This window comes from Carassius carassius, chromosome 15, assembly GCF_963082965.1.
Source record: "Carassius carassius chromosome 15, fCarCar2.1, whole genome shotgun sequence".
NCBI classification, from domain to species: Eukaryota; Metazoa; Chordata; class Actinopteri; order Cypriniformes; family Cyprinidae; genus Carassius; species Carassius carassius.
The window spans coordinates 10,062,386-10,082,641 of record NC_081769.1 but is presented as its reverse complement, the minus strand read 5'-3'; the positions used below and the strand labels follow the sequence as shown (position 1 = coordinate 10,082,641).

Genomic DNA, 20,256 nt, shown 5'->3' with positions numbered 1-20,256 from the left:
CGGTTTTGTCTAAAGCTTTAGAATAATAATTATTATTATTAATAATAATAATTAATATGTAGTCGGTGCCGATAGCCTCATGGGCAGTGCACCAACATATAGTGCTGTTGCGCTTTGGGTGACCCGAGTTAGAGTCCTGGCTCCCGGTCCTTTCCCAATCCTGTCCCATTTCTCTCTCACATGTTTCCTGTCAATATATACTGTCAAATGAAGGTAAAAAAAATAAATAAATAATAATTCTTAAAAAAAATTATCTGTCAGACTTTACAGGGTTAAATATAGAGTTTCATTTGGCGAACTACAACTGAACAATTAATACATTAAGGCATAAATATAAAGTTCAGAAAAACTTTTTTATGCTGTTTTAGCCCATTATTTGTCCACTTGTGACAATATTGAAACAGAGAAAATATACAAACACCTCTTGGGAATTGATGACTGTGGTCCAGTTTTTCAAAGAAGGTGCACAGAGGTTGCAAAGAACAACTCGACTGCTCATGTTCATGAAATGTGTAAAGGGAAAAAAAAGTATTTTCATTATGAATAAAAACATGAAACAGACATACAAACATACAATACTATATTACACTCATAACTCACAGGGATATTGTCCCTACTGTCCAAAGCTACATCTATATACCCTTGGTGTAAACATGTGACATATCATGCACAGCATGTTAGTGACACGACACAGAAACATTTAAGTACTAGCTTATTTCCGTAATTTGTAACTACAGCGTATCAAAAACTGAAATCAAAAATAAAGATGCCCTCAGAAAGACAAGTACATATAAACTTTAATGAAGTTTTTAAAAAAGAAAAAGAAAGAAAGAAATGGCATTAAAACATCAAAACACTTTTTGTTATATTTGATTTTCTTATAAAATAATTGCTACCATACTTACAGTAGTACCCTGTGCACAAACCCTGCCTATGAGATACAGCAGAAATGGTATCACTTTTAATACATCCAATACTTCGTGCATCTAAAGACTAGGCGCAATTATTTACAAATGTCCCTTTTATTCCCGTTTGTGGATGTCTGCAGTTCATTGCATGTTTGTTGCTATGCTTCATGGCATTACATTCCCCTGGGATAAAGACCGGCTCATCTCAGTGTGGACAAAGTATGTTTTGAGCTCTCCTTTCCCTTTCACATTTATAATTCCTCTGCATGTGCACATGTATCCTAATGTCTGCAAGATACAACTTGTCTCTTCTGTAACCTGCAAACACACACGCACACAAAGGAATTAAACGGGTTAATGAGTTACCACACTACACGTTGTTCAAAGCATGAGCATTCTCCTAATCTCGCTGGTTTTACACAGAGAGTTCCCTTTTAGTAAGTCCCGTTCAACGTAGCGTCAGTGACCTACTAAATCAGGGATCTTGCTAGAGAGATGAATCGCCTTCGAGTGTTAACAAAACGGGCCAATGAATATTGGCGTGCGAGATTTGCATCGCACACTTTGCCCTGCAGCGTGGGTATAAAAGGAGAGCGCGAGCGGTCGCACAAACAGCTTTTCGCTTCGGAGCCGATCCTTCAGCTTCCTGAGCAGAGTGTCGTCAAGACAAGCTGATTCGACAAGTGTTGGTGTTACAGCGCGTCACCGGGGGTTGCCAGTGCTGCAGCATTTTTCTCAGCGTGCTGCAGCTCTCATTCCACAGTCACGCTGCAACTCCTCCTGGGCGCTTCAACACATCGGTGTTTAAATCTAAAAGAGCAAGTCCGGGAGAATGGTGACTCCACCCCGAGACCGTCCAGCTGATCTGGAGACACTTCGGGGACGCTCAGGTAGACCTGTTCGCCTCCCCGGACACATCCCACTGCCAGCTGTTCCTTGGCGTATTCCCCTGAGGAAGGATCTCCTTTCTCAGAGATGGGGCACCCTCTGGCACCCGCGCCTAGACCTGTGGTATCTCTATGTGTGGTCTGGACAGGACGCGGAGGTTCTAGGTGGTTTACCTCCAGTGGTAGTAAACACCATCACTTCAGCTAGAGCGCCCTCTACTAGGCACGCCTATGCGCTGAAGTGGAACCTGTTTGTCGATTGGTGTTCTTCCCGCCGGGAAGACCCCCGTAGATGCACGATCGCGGTTGTGCTCTTCTTTCTGCAAGATGGGCTGGAGCGAAGGCTGTCTGACTCCACTCTCAAAGTGTATGTTGCCGCTAGGGCCTTGAAGCAGGAGCCCTTCAAGACTCTGCAGTCAGTAAAGTTTAAGTTTCTGTCGCTGAAGACAGCGCTCCTCACTGCATTGGCTTCGGTCAAGAGGTTAGGGGACCTACAGGCATTTTCGGTCAACGATACGTGCCTCGAATTCCCGGATATGTGCCCAAAGTTCCCACCATGCCCTTCAGGGATCAGGTGGTGAACTTGCAAGCACTGCCCCTGGAGGAGGCAGACCCAGCCTTCGCTTTGCTCTGTCCCTTTCAAGCCCTGCGCATTTACGTGGACCGCACGCAGAGCTTCAGGACCTCAGACCAGCTCTTTGTCTGCTTTGGGGGACAGCAGAAGGGAAAGGCTGTCTCCAAACAAAGACTTGCCCACTGGATAGTGGAGGCTATAGTCTTAGCATATCAGGCCCGTCACTTACCATGCCCCCTTGGAGTGACAGCATACTCTACAAGAGCTGTGGCTTTGGCACGGGGCGCCTCGATAGCAGACATCTGTAGAGCTGCCGGCTGGGCGACACCTAACACGTTTGTGAGATTCTATAATCTCCGTGTAGAGCCTGTGTCCTCTCGCATACTCGCCTCAGATGGCCTGTAATGCTGGACTGGCTCAGTGTCAATAACGCTTGCTGTGCCATTCCCTCTACGGACCGGATCTGTGCGCCTAAGTGCTTCTCAGTTCAGTTTCCCTCTTGGCGAACCTGTTGAAGTTCCTCCCACACCATCTATGCAAATCTCGCACTCCAATATTCATTGGCTCATTTTGTTAACACTCAAAGGCGATTTGTCTCTCTAACGAGATTCCCGATTTCGTCAAGTCACTGACATAACGTCTCCGTTCCCTCCTTCAGGGAACAAGGGTTACATACGTAACTGAGACGTTACTTTAACTGTGATCAAACATCTAATAAAAGGATTTGAGGCTATTAACAACCAATAAAGAAGCAAACAATGGTTCTGTACATTTAATAATAATGATAATAATAATAATAAAATTCTTATTATAAACCCTCATACCTGTATTTTTCCCAACACTCCTGTGCTGTCCATTCTGCTTGCTACATTCACTGTGTTGCCCCAGATGTCATACTGGGGCTTCTGAGCTCCAATCACCCCAGCTATCACAGGTCCATGATTAATACCTGCAGATAGTGATATACAGGTTATTGTAATATGCCAAATGTCATTAATGCTGTTTGCTTACATGGACAATTTCTGTTATTGACTGTAAATGTCCAAAAATTTTACAGAATTTAAGTTTGAGATCATTAAAGTGGAAAATCAAGATGATTTTGAATGGATCTGCATTGTTGACATGGTGGTTCATAACAACACCACCAGCCACAAAGGGAGAGGAGCTTGTTAAGCATGGATTCAAACGTCTTACTTTTTTTTCTCCTATGATTCAAGTGCAGCAAATGTATAATGTAGATAAAGTGCAATGAAATTCTCTTCCAGATGCAAATGAAAGGCAAGATCTATAACTCAGGATAATTTATGTATACAGCCTAGTTAGAGCCCGTGTCCCTGTTAGAGTGTAATTATATACATTTTAAGTACTAAGTACTTATATTATGTAATTGTTATTTATAATACGGTTCTGTACATTTAATAATAATGATAACAATAATGAAATTCTTGATGAAACTCCTGTGCTGTCCATTCTGCTTGCTACATTCACTGTTTTGCCCCACTTTAGGTTACACTTTATTTGAAGGTGTCCTTGTTACAGTGTATTTATATTAATTTAAGTACTGAATACTTATATTATTTATAATATAACTTATAATACTCATAATATAGTATGTATTATTCAACTTAACTACATGTACTTACTATATGGTTAGGATTAGGATTAGTGTTTGGTTTAGGGTTGCTTGCATGTAATTATGTTTAATTTATTATTATAATAGTAAGTACATATAACGTGTAAAAAAAGACACCTCAAAATATAGTTACATCTTCATATCATCTACATGAACTGTTTATGCTTGCACCATGATAATCATCACTTGCGGATCTATATATATATATATATATATATATATATATATATATATATATATATATATATATATTATCGTTCACATTTTTACTCACCTACTCTAAGTTTGAAATCATTGAAGGAATGTTTATTGATGACATCAAGCTTCCCCACCAGTGCAAAGGCAAACTCCACCATGGTACCAATGTGCATGTACTGCCTGTCATGCTCCTTTAAACACACACACGCACACAAACCTCTTTATTCAAAGGGCAGAGTTGGACCACCAAAATGTTACAAGAATTAAAAATAAATGATTCAATTAATCCAATAAATAAAAAGTGCATCTGATTCCCATGAACGATTTGCATAGTACATTCCTGATACCTGTGTATATTCTGGTCCTGGTGTGGCATTAAGTCCAGTGGCTGCCATATATGTGCTACCAATGGTTTTTATCTTCTCCACTCCACTAAACTTTGGCTTAGAGAGCAACTACACAGGAAAGACAACATAACCATAGCAGAGTTAACATCAAACAAATCATCAAAACTGCTTTTTGAAAATGATTGCATCATGGTAATAACATTTATTTTTGACATAATATGATAAATTTCATAGGCGAATGTAATTCCATAGTGAGAAAGCAGAATTTGCACACTACAGTAAGTTCAAAGTACATTCAGTGGGATTAAAAATTTAAACTTTTTTTTTTTCTAAAAGTACCTGAAGAAGCAATATTACCTCATCAAAGTCTGCAATGATTTCGTTGAGTAGTCTGAGGCACTCAAGACCTTCCTTGTTTACATCTGATTCTGTGTAGAACTCTTTGAAGTCCGGGATAGAAGCAAACATCACACACACCAGGTCATATGATTGGTGATACAAATCCTGTCATTCACAGAAGAAAAGGCAGCTCAGCCATAAATATCCAAGCACTGACTTTCAAACAGACAGCATAACTTAAAAGTTAGAATCTCAAAAGATTTTTCTTCAAAGCTATAATTCAGACAGTAGTCAGCCGCAAATATGTCTTGACCCCAAAAAAATTATAACCAAAGGTTTCTCAGTGGTTTACAGTAGTATCAAATGTACTTAAAAAAACATACTAAAAGTTTACCAAAGTTTGACTCCAAGAAAGGCGCCGTTTTCAAAATGGCAGCCGCCAGGTCCTTAAAATGACCATTACTCCTTGGTTTTCCTCCTAGACCAGAAATATTGGTGCCTGATACATGTTTTGACCATGTAATATTCTAATTAGCATATTTGCATGATATATAAGTGATTAGAAGTCCAATTATATATTAATGCAATTGGTTACAAGCATATTTATGGGAAAAATAAGTACAAAGTACAGGTACATGTAAAAAAAAAAATATATATATCATGGAAAAGTTCTTTATTTTTTTGTAATTTAATTAAAAAAAGCTAACTTTTTTATATTGTAGATTCATTGCACACAAACTGAAATATTTAAAGAGTTTTTTGTTTGAGTTCTGATGGTTACGACTTACAGCTTCAGTATCTAAAAAAAAATAGAATATTTTCTCAAAGATCAATAAAAAAAGATTTACAAAACAGAAATTTTCAAGATCTCCAAAGTAGGTTCAATTATGCACTCAATACTTGGTTGGGGCTCCTTTTGCAATTACTGTCTGTGGCACTGCAGGTTGCTTTGATAGCGGACTTGAGCTCCTCTGTATTGTTTGTTAGATGTTACTTATCTTCCTACTACTTGCTACTTATCAGGTTCAGGTCAGGCATGTTGGCTGGCCAATCAAGCAGTTATATCATGGTCAGCAAACCACTTGGAAGTGGTTTTGGCACTGTGGGTAGGTGCTAAATTCCTGCTGCAAAATTAAATCAGCATCTCCATTAGGCTTGTCAGCAGATGGAAGCATAAAGTGCTCCAAAATCTCCCGGTAGATGGCTGCATTGACTTTGGACTTGATAATACACAATGAACCAACACCAAATCATCAATGACTTCGGACACTTCACAATGGACTTTGGATTCTGTGCCTCTCCAGTCTTCCTCCAGACTCCAGCCTGGAATTAAACTCCTGGTTTCATCTGGTCAGAGGAGCACTGGCCCCCCATCTGAGCCTGGTTTCTCCCAAGGTTTTTTTCTCTATTCTGTCACCGATGGAGTTTCGGTTCCTTGCCGCCGTCGCCTCTGGCTTGCTTAGTTGGGGTCACTTCATCTACAGCGATATCATTGACTTGATTGCAAATAAATGCACAGACACTATTTAAACTGAACAGAGATGACATCACTCAATTCAATGATGAACTGCCTTTAACTGTCATTTTGCATTATTGACACACTGTTATCCTAATGAATGTTGTTCAGTTGCTTTGACGCAATGCATTTTGTTTAAAGCGCTATATAAATAAAGGTGACTTGACTTGACTCCAGACCTTGATTTCCAAATGAAATGCAAAATTTACCTGAAAAGAGGACTGTGAACCACTGAGCAACAGTCCAGTTCTTTTCCTTTTTACCCAAGGTGAAATGCTTCTGATGTTTTTTCTGGTTCAGAAGTGGCTTGGTTTTAGGAATGTGACAGCTGTAGCCCTTTTCTTGAATATGTCTGAGCGTGATGACTCTTGATGCGCTGACTCCGGCTTCAGTCCACTCCTTGTGAAGGTCTCCCAAAGTTCTTGAATCGACTTTTCCTGACAATCTTCCCAAGGCTGAAGTCATCCCTGTTGCTTGTGCACCTTTTCCTACCACACTTTTTCCTTCCAGTCAATTTTCTATGAATATATTTTAATACAGCACTCTGTGAACATCAGCCCTTTCAGCAATGACCTTCTGTGGCTTACCCTCCTTGTGGAGAGTGTCTATGATTGTCTTTTGGACAACTGTCAAGTCAGTAGTCTTTCCCATAATTGTGGTTGCATGTTCTGAACTATCCCAGGAGGTACCCAGCATTTATACTCATAATTAATAAAACTAATCAAGCTCAAAATGGAATATTCAAATTTTTTGAAAGACTGATTTTTTTTTTTTTTATTATTAACAAAAAACTCTTGAAATATTTCTGTGTGCATTGTGTACAATGAATCTAGAATATACAAAAGTTTACTTTTTTTATTAAATTACAAAAAATTAATAACTTTTTTTTAAGTAGTCAAGGATGAATTTTGAGCAAAATGGTATACACTGTGCTGCCAACAACATTACAATGAGTTAAGCGATATCAAATGTCAGTATTCTCTTCCACCATCTTCTGATTTACTGAAAATTGTGAATTTAGTTTTGTTAGGTTTAGTATAATACCACCTTTACACTCAAAAACAGCTATAGAGGATGCATTACATATGTATTACCTTATTCAAATTGAAATGAGTGACCATTTTAGAGGTTTCACACACAGGCCTCTGTTCTGGCTAATTAACGGTTGTTTCTGATCAAAGTTATGATCAAAGTTATACAACTCCAATTTAAGTTACTTTTGGGTGCAATAGCTTTTACATTGAAGTCTATGTTTTGGTAAAAAAAACACGTACTGAGTAGGAGTTACATGACATAGGCTAAATTGTTTACATCTCTGGTTCACCCCAAACAATGATAAAACCTTACAGTATTCTCACAAAATCATGTATTCCATAAGTATATAATCAGGTCAGTGCAATTTAGACAAGTCCAATGGATTCACAGACCCAGAAAACATTGGGTTAGACACCAAGATTACTTGACTAAGTCAAATATTGAAGGAGTTAGGATATTTTAAGGGCTCCCTGCCCATCTTGGACACCATCTTGAAAATTACACCTTTCTAGTGGTCAAACTTTGGTAAACTTTTGGTATGTTATTAAGGACACGTAATACTACAAAAAACAGCTGAGAAACCTTTTGTTAGAATTTTTTTAGGTTTAGGTGTTTTTTTTTCATATATGCAGCCGCTTACAGAAGAAAACAACAACTGTCAGTTGTCAAGCACTTTCAAGCATCTAAATTCAAGTTATTGTTAGATGTGCATTCAATTTCATTACCTATAGTCATTCAAAAAAAAAAAAAAAAAAGAAAAAAAAATAGTTTGTGCTAGTTAAGTATACATTTTTAGGTATGAAGTAAGCCAGTATTTTTGAAACATTAAGACATATTACAATTTTGGAGTTCAAGAGACTTTTTTTCTGAATATATAACATAGTATTGTGGTAGTTTTAAAGTAAGGAAGCTCATTCTAACAAACAGTTTATAAAGTTGCAGTACAGGCTAGATCTTTCCATCTCCATTCTTACCTCGTTCTTCCAGTTCCTTGCCAGAAAGTGCTCTGCTACATGGGCTGGCAGAACGTTTTCCAACAGAACACGATTAAGGTTCTCCATGGTTTCTATCTCCTCACATTCTTTCTTAAACTTGTTCTTCCACAAGAAATCCAGCCTACAGTAATATTCATTCTGTTACAAGAGGACACAGAGGTAAAGAAACTGGATGTTACTGCGCTATTTCAGTTACAAACACGACAAAGCAAATCCACATGATAAAATAAAGTCAGATTCTTGTCACACAACATATATACATACACAATACAAATACACAGTTTTTTTTTTTTTTTGCAGTTTCAGTTTCAAGATAGCTTGTTTAAAAAATAAAAATAAAAACTTTTTTTGTTTGTATTTACTGAAAACAAATCATTTGTAACAGTATAAGTGTCTTTATAGTCATTTTTATCACGTAAAATAATGAAAGTTGTTTTCTCGTTATAAAGACTTAATTTTCTCGTTATTTCGACATAATGAAAGTTGTTTTCTCGTTATAACGACTTAATTCTCCCGTTATCTTGACATAACGAAAGTTGTTTTCTCGTTATCATGACATGACAGTTTTTACTGTTGCTGTTGTAACGAACTTACGGAAGTTGTAAGCGGCCATGCATTATAATTTTTTTTCCTTCTTGTTTTCTCATTATAACGACTTAATTTTCTTGTTATCTCAACATAACGAAAGTTGTTTTATTGTTATAACTTAATTTTCTTGTTATCTCGACATAACGAAAGTCGTTTTCTCGCTATAACGACTTAATTTTCTCTAAGAAGTTACAAAACTGCGCCAGCAGTTTATTCCAGTCGTTATAACGAGAAAACAAGAAGGAAAAATATTATAATGCATGGCCACTTAGAACTTCCATATATACATATATTTAGATTTCAAATAAAATTCAAATAAAAAAAAGCTTTTATATTTCCAATTAATAGAGAAAGCTTCTTCGTCAAATGTATTTAATGGATATCTATAACAATTTTATTACAGTAGTTCTTTCTGCTTTCATGGCAGAAGTAGCATTTACTCCTTCTGTGAACATACACACATATTATATGCAAATAAAAATGATAACCATCAGCTGTTTTAATCTATAAATGAGCAAGTGTAACTCAGCTTTAAAAAAAGAACACTCACCTGTCTAGCTAGAACAAGCAGAGTGACGAAGAATATAAAGAGAGATACAGAGCCCATAGTTTTCAAGTCTTTCAGAACTCCTGGCCTTGTTTTGATGAGACAGAGAGAGAAAGAGAGAGAGAGAGAAGACTTGTCAGCATCAAGGTTTTTTTCATCTGTAGCCCAGGATGGCTAGTAGACCATGTCCACCCCAGCTGTCAATTAGCAGGAAGTGTCGGCTGGTTCAGTGATTTATTTTCAACATCCAGCTCTGATTTCTAGAACAAAATCTGTAATCCTCGTGAAACTACTGTGCATTAAGCGAATCCAAATTTTCTTTTGTCGTGCTAGTTTTGGTCATAAATTAGCCAAAAATAGCCAGATTTTTTTTTACACTCTCAGAAAAAAAAAAGGTAAAAAAAGTTGTCACTGGGGAAGTACTTTTTCAAAAGGCACACCTTTGTACCTGACGTATACATATTAGTACCTAACAGGTACAAAAGGGTACCACCCCAGTAACAGCTTTTGAAACTTTTTTTTTTTTTCTGAGAGTGTAAAAATCCTGTCATCATTTATAAATCTGATGGTTTAATGTATACACATGGTTACCTTACCATATTAAACAGATTTGACTACCTGCTGTACACCAAAAGCTTACTGATGAATATAGATATTTAATGGTTGTGATGAGTGGGGTGGGGTCGAGAGCCATAGGAATGGGTTGAAGCCGGTGGAGTAATTGGAAATGAGCCAGACCTGCACCACTCACCGGTCTCGAGTCCCACGGAGGAGCTCCGGAAGGATAAAAAGAGGAGGTACGACAGTGAAGGACAAGAGAGGACCAGGCCTGGGTTTTATTTTGTGTTTTGGTTTTGTTTGCGCTGTTTTGTGTTTATTTTATTATTAAAGTTTAATTTGAATGTTGTTGGTTCCCAACTCCTTTTTCCCGTGAGCGTTTTTATATTGTTACATTGTTGCCGAAACACGGGAGGAGGGAGGGACACACTGCCAAAGATCCCTCGCCGCTGTGGTGAATCCACGATGCCATCGAGCATGGCGGAACAGTCTGCCACCATGGACGCTCAAGGCGGTGGGCTGGAGTGAGTTGCCGGGGGTAGGATGAGCTCGCTGCTGGCCACCTGAGATGTAGAGCAATGGCTGCTGTCCGTGAGGGAGTGGAGGAGTCACCGCTGTTCGCCTGGGGCCAGAGCCTGCTGCCATCCACCATGATGGGGTGGAGCAGGGAACGGGAGACTCCTGCGGCAGCCCGAACCCGGAGGAGCTGTCATCATCCACCAGGTGGCGGAGGAGTGTCGTGCCATCCACCAAGGGCTATCCATTGCCGCCGCCAGGCACCGCAGAAGACTTTACCCAGCTGGTGGAGGGCTGAGTGACGTTGTGTCTGGGAACCGGAACAAGATTTTTAAATTTTTTTCCTCTCTCCCCTCTCTTGCCTCTGTCGCTCCTCATCCTTCCGTCTCCTTTTCTCTCGCCTCGTCTGACTGTCCATACCCCAAGGTACCCGGAGGGTGGAGTAGCGCGCAGTCTCATGAGTACCCCCTGGCCTGCGAGGTGCGATGGGGGTATGTGACGAGTGGGGCGGGGTCGAGAGCCGTGGGAACGAGTCGAGGCCGGTGGAGTAATTGGAAATGAGCGACACCTGCACCACTCACCGGTCTCGAGTTCCACGGAGGAGCTCTGGAAGGATAAAAAGAGGAGGTACAACAGTGAAAGACGAGAGAGGACCAGGCCTGGTTTTTATTTTGTGTTTTGGTTTTGTTTGTATGCGGCATTCATCCACGAGGTGCAGTCGCGCTGTTTTGTGTTTATTTTATTATTAAAGTTTTTTTTTAATGATGCTGGTTCCTGCCTACTTCTTCCCGTTACTATGAATGTTTTTATATTATTAAAGTTGTAAGGCTGAAACAATCATTATTGTCTGCAACATACATAGTACTACAATACTTAGCCAAAAGTATGTTGACACTGCCTTCTGCTTAATAGGGCCCTTAAATCCAGTGAAAACAATCAAAATGCTACAACATATAATGACATCTGCATAATTGTGTACTTGGCACATTGTGGCAACAGTTTGTGGAGTGCTGTTTTTCATTCCAGCGTGACCCGTGTGCACAAAGTGAGATCTAAATGGTTAACCAAGTCTGGTATGGAATTTTTTATAAAATCATAAACCTGAAACCCACTGAGCATTCAAATGCTGACTGCAAAATTATTTTGTCTGACAATCTATGCAGCCGTGTTCCAGTTACCTTCCCAGAGAAATGTAAGACCGACTTTCTATTAATGACAATGCCCAAACACATATTAGTGTACTGGTCCCTACATAATTCTGACAACATAGTGTATATAACAAGTTCTCACCTATCCAGGATCTCTGTTTTGTAGAGGAATTTACTGTACTCGTCCAGCAGGGATGCGTGTGTTTGAAGTATGATGATGCTGTAGAGCACCACAGCTGTTAGCATGATTAGCATCTTCAGTTCATAGTTGATCCTCAAAAACACTGAGCAGGAAATCAGGCCCAGAATGCAACTGTAGATAAAATACTAACGGCAGGAAAACAGAAGTCATAAATATTGTGTTGTGACTGCACAAAACCCACTTATGTTTTTACTAAATAAACTATATTTGAATCAATGATGATAAGATGTAGATCAAAAACAAAATCAGTCAGCTATCGACTAAAAATCGGCTAAAAGCTATGCAACTTGTTAAACAGTAAACACTATTTGATACTTTGAATCCATGTGTTTAAGGACTGTTCCCTTTCGAGGGAACTTCGAACTCCTCTTAGGGGTCGCTTTGGGAACACCTCGTCGTGACCCATGTCTGAAGCATACTTTGAAAAAACACCAACGCGTTGGCCGGCGACAGCCTCACTACCGGCGCGACTATAAATAAGCGACCGGAGAGCACGTCATTCATCTTCTTCGTCTTCATTGACTGTTTTGTTTGAAGCGTGCATCTGAGAAACGACCATGGTAAGAGCTATCTTTCTTTGTTTATCATCGCATCCACTAGCAAGGCGTTTAAACAGTGAGTGCATCCGTGTCGGCGTTATTTGACACCTGATGACACACACAGTATTTGCGTCTCTTGTTTGGGCGAAGAGCACGTACCAGCAAAATAATGCCGCAAGGTCGCCTTGATGAGCGTTATTTATCTGAACATAGCCCTCCAGCCCAGGTGAGCCTTCCATTCTTGACTGATTTTCATGCAGAAGTCGAAAAAGAATGGAAGAGGCCATTTTCTTCTCGCATCCATCGGTTTCAGCATACGAGTTATGCTATCATCGAAGCGCGAAAATGGCTATGAGAAGATGCCCCCTGTAGAAGAGACGCTGGCTAGCTATCTCTCTGTGGGGGAAACATCCTCTCTTAAATCTCCCGCTTTGCCATCTAAGCCCCTCCAGGATACATCCCGCTTAAATGGAAGAGCATACGCAGCAGCATTTCAGGCTGTGTCTTCATTGCACACAATAAAAGTGCTTCAGGCCTATCAGGCTGACCTGTTGAAGGACCTGGATAAAGTCGAGTGCCTTTCAGCTGACCAGGTAGCCGAGCTGCGCTGCACCACAGACCTCTCTCTATGGGTAGGTCTATGGCTGCCATGGTAGTAACGGAGAGACATCTGCGGGTGAACCTGGCAGACATCGGGAGGAAAGAAAGGGGCTTTCTTCTCGATGCTCCGGTCTCACCTTCTGAGCTTTTTGGTACCTCCGTCGAGACGGTGGTCGAGAAGTTCAGGGAGGCAAGGGTGTGCTCAGCTGCCTTTAAATCCTTCATTCCACGAAGGTCCAGGTCCGAGCCCAAACAACATAGGGGTCCTGGCCCGTCTCGTTCTGAGGATCAAAGACGGGCACATAAGGCTAGTGTCGCGGCTCGCGCTTCTCCCCCGCCTGTGGGCAGGGGCAAGAGGAATCGTGTGTCACAAGGAGGTAAGCAGGGCCTGAGGGATGTGATTCAGACGAGGCAGCGTTCTCGTCCTAATCGGAGCGATACCTAGGTAGCTACTCATTCCCTTTGGATGTTTTTAACTTCTGCTCTTATCCTCCCTTGCCTAATTCCCCTGTAACCACCAGCTCTACACCTGATCGAGGTTAGGTGGAAAAATTTCTCTCATAACAGTCTCATATGCTGGACCTATGATGTTTTTGGTTGGTTCTATATTCATAATAACCACCTTACTGATGGTCCGGACTATAAGGAGGCGCACCGTGAGCGTGGTTCTAGTACAGGAGGGTGGGTGAGTATGTAACCCTTTCTGTATATACTTATGGGTTAAATTGCTGGTTGTTATGTGTCTACTAACATTCTGTGAGTCTCTTTTACAGTGCTCAGTCATGGCATCTACTAAACACCCGTCAGCACCGACCTTCCGGCCTCGTGCTCTGGTATTAGGCGGCCGAGATCACAGGCTTCTGCGGGAGCCTCGCTGATCATCAGAACTGGCACGGTACTGCAGGAGATTTCATGAATGTCTGGCCAGGTCACCCTGAGGGGCCTCCTGGCCGCTTAGATGCGCTGTCACATCCAGTGGGAAGGTGGAGGTGGTAGTTACAGAATTCTTCCTGTATATACTGCCTCAGGTGATGCTCCCCTCGCCAGAGGTTTGTAAAATTGGAGCCTGCCTCTCCCGTGTGGTTCAGCACCTCTGCAATGCTTAGGAGCCTCTGAGTACACACGCTATGCTCTGTGTACTTCCTAAAGTGGTAAGTGTGCACGCAAGACTCTGCACACTTTTCTGAAATCCTGTATGGTAAGGGTTACGCGCTCAGCTTCGTTCCCTTTTCGAGATGGTTAGACCTTGGTTCCTTTGGCTCCATTCAGCCGGAGTGCATTTGTTTATACACTTCAAGCATTGCTTCCCTCAATGTGAAGGGATATCTGGGCGGTTCTCGCGCTAGTTTAACAGCGGTCCCCTTCCAGGAAGGGTCATGTGTGAGTACGCTACTCTGAATTTGGAGTTCTCCTCTCATATGAGACTGCGTTCTCTGTTTTTCCCCAGAGCGCTCCACCATTAGTTCCACAGATCGAGTTGATATTCTCAAAGCATATTTTTGAGATATGAGATACATGAAATGATACATCATTTCATCTGCGAGCAGAGTGCCACGAGAACCCATCCCTAGAACAGTATTTCAAAAATCCATATTATGGTAAGTGTACATGTGAAGTCTTTCCGCACTTTCTGAAATCCACACTGTGGTAAGTTCGCACGCTAGTGCTCTGCGTTCTTTCTAAAAGTCCTTTATGGTAAGGGCTTTGCGCGGTTGCTTCATGCCCTTTCTTGAGTTGGTGAAAAGCCCCGTTCATCTTAGGCGCCACTCCATTTATGTATCTTTGAATACCTATCTAAGCAGGGTATTGCTACCAGGGATCTGTTGAGACAGCTCCTTCAGCAAACTTGTGCGAGAGCAAGCGGTAGCCCCTGTGTGACAGGCAAGACCTTGTATAAATACTGGTTTCTTAGCCGTATCCCTTTAAAGGAATCCTTCCTGATTCCAAGCCTTTAAGCTCTAACCTGGGCCGAAGCCCTAACAAATAAACTGGCTATGCAGCTTAGGCCTTTGGCCATAAGGGATAATGTCACAGAAAGCCATCTAAACATCCCAGGGGCAACTCCCATGAAAATGGTAGAGTTGGTTCTTAGTGTTTGCCATGATTCTGGCCTGCACTCCCCTCAGCATGGCGGCATGGGTATACTGTTCCCCAAAGCGACCCCTAAGAGGATGCAGTTCGAAGTTCCCTCGAAAGGGAACTGTCTCAGGTTATGTATGTAACCATAGTTCCCTGAGTAGGGAACGAGACACTGCGTCCTCTAGCTCCCTGCCATGCTTTGGACGCAAGCTTCAGACAAAGAAGATAAATGACGTGCTCTCCGGTCACTTATTTATAGTCGCGCCGGTAGTGACGTCAGTGCTGTCGCCGGCCAACGCATTGGTGTTTTTTCAAAGTATGCTTCAGACACGGGTCACGACGAGGTGTTCCCCAAAGCGACCCCTAAGAGGATGCAGTGGTTACTGCTATGGTTATGGTTAACTATGGTTACATACGTAACCTGAGACAGTTCTTCAGGCTGAACTGCATGACCAGTAAAAACATCTTTCCGAAGTGTATGAAACTAAATTAAAGGAGAAAACTAAATAAGATAATGTGGTATATTACAAATATTTCAGCATTGTGTTATTAGGTAATTAAAAGGTAAATAAAACTGGGTTAAAATGCATTAGTCAAGAAATCATAATCCAATAACAACATCATCCATGTTCATAAAGAAATCAGCAAAAGTAAAATGGCCTTTACACTGAATAGTTTTTAACGAGTTACAAAAAGTACTGCTATTGATACACTGATGCTATACTGTATAATGCATTGAGTATAAGCTCAAGAAACCTCTTTGGCTGAAATTTATTTTCAATTCATTTTCAATTTACATTTATTTACATTAAAATATGAACTACCTCACTGCATAAAATCACAATTTAATGCCTTGTAGTAGTTCATTACCAGCTATTATAATTTCATCAGAAAAAGAAACATCCCATTTTCAGGATACTGTATTTTAAATATAATTTTGTAAAAATACTTTACATAATTTTACACTTCAATAAATTTTTTAGAAATAAAAGCAGTTGAGAGTGAGAGGACGTTTTTGTTTTCGATGAGTTCATAATGAATATTATTTCAAGTTACATATAATGCTGCTCAAAAGTCCACATATCATTTTCCTCATTTACTTTTCACATTTACAGTCTGAAGGTCCTGAAAGTCATGTGGATGTCATAAGTTAATATAGTTAACTCACAGGAAGGTAGAATGTGTTATTGTCCAGGTAAGAAATGGGATGTCCATCAGGCTGAAGAAGTGTCTCATTTGATGCATTATAAACAGTATCTGTGGATGTTAGGTTGTCTTCTACAAAGAACTGCAAGAGAAATTAAAAATATAGTGAATTTTTTCTTTTTTTCTTTTTTTTCCAGAAATGCACAATTAAAAATACAGAAAGAGTTATTGATAGTTATACTTCAGGGCCATTAATTGCTTGAATATGATTGACTGCCGAACATTGTAAGGTGTGCAATTATTTTCAGGGAAACACACAGTGAACATATGCTGCATCCCAATGTGCCTACTTATACTACGCCCTTATAGTATGTACTTTTTGGTGAATAAAAAGTACACACTTTTGAGTGTGTAGTACAATAGGCAAGCTTTGGGACATACAATCACATCATATAGTTGCATCTTTAATGGATTGCTCTGTCGAATAGTTACACTGTAAACTGGCACATTTCATTAATTTAACTTTCTTTAAATTAAATTTAAGCCCTGGGTCTTCATGCAGAGATCTCTGCTCATATTGTCTGCATAATAATGCATTTAAAAATTAACAAGCAAATGGATGTTTATAAAAGTTTACATTCCTGTTGCATATGAAATATAACAAAGATTGCATTATATATATATATTATTATTATTATTTTTTTTTTTTTTTACCAGGTTAAATGCTGATTTATTTGTAGCTCAAACCCCTTTATCTAAACCTCTCTACTTAACCATTGGTTGCGTGCATACACCGTATTTGTAGTTTTTTAATGCTTTTTATTCATGTATCATGGATTGTGGGTAATGTTAGCCATTAGAGTGTGCACAGATCCAAACTTCAAAAATCAACCTGAAATGGTAGACCATCGTCTACTAAAGTAGGGGACTTTTGGCATAGTCTTTTCAACATACTATGCCTTACTAATTTTGCCGCCTTTGACGACACCAGCCCCACTCCGGATCCAAAGCCCAGCCCACCATCTCCCTGACACGACCGATGAGCAATCGCCATGGACAGCGACAGAGCTGGGGATCGCCGCGGAGCCAGAATCCGCAACGTCAGATCAGGTGTGAGAGCCACAACAGAGCTTGTCACAGTGGAGAGTGATCGAATCGATCGAAGATGGCGCCATTGTGCGTGGCTTGCCATCTGTCACTGTCATTGCTGTGTGTGTTTTTGCTGTTTGTTTTATTTTTTGCCTGGGATGTCGACTCTCTATTGGTGCACGATTGCCAAACACTGCTGGATCTGCGATTTTCTGCTGAAAATATAGTAATTGGATGATGGTGGACGTGAAACTTTGCCCCCCCTCCTGGCGAGGCTCCCGGCTCACCTTTGGTGTGCCCCGGCTCCACCTTCTCGAAGTAAGCGCCGACGAAAGCGCACCAGCCGCCGGGGAAAACGCAGCGGCCGGCTGGTGAGGTTGAAGGCCCGTCTTGCATGTTGTTCTACGCCTTTTTGGACTGAGTTTGGAGTCGTGCCTAGCCTCGTTATACCTCGACGCTCGCTGGACCCTGTCGATGCCTGGCTGGTACTTGTCATCAGCCTGGAAGAGGTGTTCCACCCCCGCGGCCCCTGCTCTCCTCGTCTCCGGAGAGCAGGGGCAACTTGCCCCTGCGTGAATCACAGCAACTTGCGCTCTCTGTGTCGGGTTTCATGAGCATCCAGTGCCGCGGACCCGCCGGTTCCTGACAGGTTTGGCCTGGTAAATGCTAGATCTCTAGAAAATAAGACTTTTGTATTAAAGGATTTTTTCACATCCTGAGGATTGGATTTCCTCTGTGTAACTGAGACATGGCTGAGCGATGGTGAGTCTAGCGCTTTCACTGAATTTGTACACCAAGATTGCTGCTACTTTAACTCCCCGCGAACATCTGGCAGAGGAGGAGGAATAGCTACCGTATATAAGAGTCATTATAAATGTAAACATATTTTGTTGTCCTCTGCTTTCAGCAGCTTTGAACTGAGTTTATTTGAGATGGGTCGCCCCCACACAGTGTTGTGTGCTGTGGTCTATCGGCCCCCCAAGTACAATAAGGACTTTTTAAATGATTTTTCTGATTTCCTGACTGAAATCATGCCTAAATATGATCGTGTTCTTATTGTTGGGGATTTTAATGTTCATGTGTGTTGTCCTGATAAGCCAATGGCAAAGGGTTTTTTAAACCTCATTGATTCTTTTAATCTTGTGCAATCCGTGTCTGGACCCACACAAGAACATGGACACACACTTGATCTTGTTTTATCATATGGTTTGCCTGTTCTTAATCTAGAGATATGTGACGCAGTGTTTTCTGACCATATGCCTGTATTATTTGAGACTGCTCTTGCCTGTCATACTGTTAAACCTCACGCTGCTGCACGGTGCTGTCGCATGATTAACCCTTCCACTGCTGTGGAAGTTCTCGGTTGCGTTCAGTCAGAACTCCATCACTCCCGAGTCTGTATTGCATACAGATGAGCTTTGCTCATGGTTTCACTCCACCTGCCAAACTGTTTTAGACACTGTGGCTCCATTAAAATCTAGGCAGCCTAAAACTAAATCTGAGCCCTGGTTAAATGACATGACTCATGCTGCCAGACGTGAGTGCCGTAGAGCTGAGCGCAAGTGGAAGAAAGGACAAACTGCAGGTGTCTCTTCAAATGTTAAGGGATTGCTGGTGTCATTACCAGGAAACTGTGAAAGATGCCAAAAGAAAACATTTCTCAGATATTATTCTGGCAAATTGTCACAAGCCTCGTGTTTTGTTTAACACCATTGACTCACTTTTAAATGCCCCGCAGAATGCTTGTATGGAGGCATCCCCTGTTATGTGTGAAAACTTCCTTTGCTTTTTTATTGATAAGGTCACTTCTATTAGGTCTCAAATTGTACCTTCAGCTTCAGACCCTTCAGTCTCTGTCCCCTGCTCGGCTGTCTTTGATCATTTTGAGCTGGTGACTTTTTCCTCTTTAGAGGAGGTTGTTGGTCATTTGAAGCCCTCGGGTTCTCCAAATGATGCTGTCCCCCTTCGACTATTTAAGGAGGTTTTCCCCACTGTAGGACCATCTGTTGTAGCAGTTATAAATAGTAGTCTGACCTCGGGTATGGTCCCTGAAATTTTAAAACATGCAGTAGTTCAACCTCTGATTAAAAAACCTGCTCTAGATCCATCAGTTCTTGCTAATTTCAGGCCTATTTCCAAATTGCCTTTCCTTTCAAAAATCTTGGAGAAGATCGTGTACAGTCAATTATTGGCCTTTTTGGAAGAACATAATATACTAGAGGCCCAGGTCAGGAAGCAGACAGACTGGCTAAACCGACCGTCTGCTAGCTGCCTCCCGTCACAGAGGTCAGTTAATTCTCAGCACATAGAGACTTTTTCACCTAGATATCACACTATAGAGACTGTGTCTGTTCCCCGAACTAGAAAATACAAAAAACGTCCAAACCAAGTTAAGATTAACAATTTAATTGAGGTTCAACAAATAAAAAACAGAAGCAATATGGATAAACAAATGATAAAGCTTGGCTTATTGAATATCAGATCCCTTTCTACGAAAACACTTTTTGTAAATAATATGATCACTGATCATAATATAGATGTACTCTGTTTGACAGAAACCTGGCTAAAACCTGATGATTACATTATTTTAAATGAGTCCACCCCCCAAGATTACTGTTATAAACATGAGCCACGTCTAAAAGGCAAAGGTGGAGGTGTTGCTTCAATTTATAACAACGTTTTCAGGATTTCTCAGAGGGCAGGCTTCAAGTATAACTCATTTGAAGTAATGGTACTTCATATTACATTATCCAAAGAAACAAATGTTAATGATAAATCCCCTGTTATGTTTGTACTGGCTACTGTATACAGG

The 20,256-nt window shown here is 40.8% G+C and overlaps 1 protein-coding gene across 2 annotated transcripts in view; it reads right to left on the bottom strand.

Annotated features, from left to right (window-relative positions):
• Positions 1 to 779: 779 nt before the first annotated feature.
• The window catches only part of adcy2a (adenylate cyclase 2a), a 178,219-nt gene continuing 158,742 nt past the window's right edge, over positions 780 to 20,256 (bottom strand). For both annotated transcript variants that reach the window (XM_059567336.1, XM_059567337.1), the window contains 9 exons: positions 16,378 to 16,497; positions 11,932 to 12,116; positions 9,571 to 9,655; positions 8,412 to 8,570; positions 4,905 to 5,051; positions 4,548 to 4,655; positions 4,277 to 4,391; positions 3,194 to 3,318; positions 780 to 1,226 (listed from right to left, as the gene is read on the bottom strand). In XM_059567336.1, coding sequence (XP_059423319.1) covers positions 1,074 to 1,226; positions 3,194 to 3,318; positions 4,277 to 4,391; positions 4,548 to 4,655; positions 4,905 to 5,051; positions 8,412 to 8,570; positions 9,571 to 9,655; positions 11,932 to 12,116; positions 16,378 to 16,497 — 1,197 coding nt within the window. In that variant the 3' untranslated portion in view covers positions 780 to 1,073. The remainder of the gene's footprint in view (positions 1,227 to 3,193; positions 3,319 to 4,276; positions 4,392 to 4,547; positions 4,656 to 4,904; positions 5,052 to 8,411; positions 8,571 to 9,570; positions 9,656 to 11,931; positions 12,117 to 16,377; positions 16,498 to 20,256) is intronic.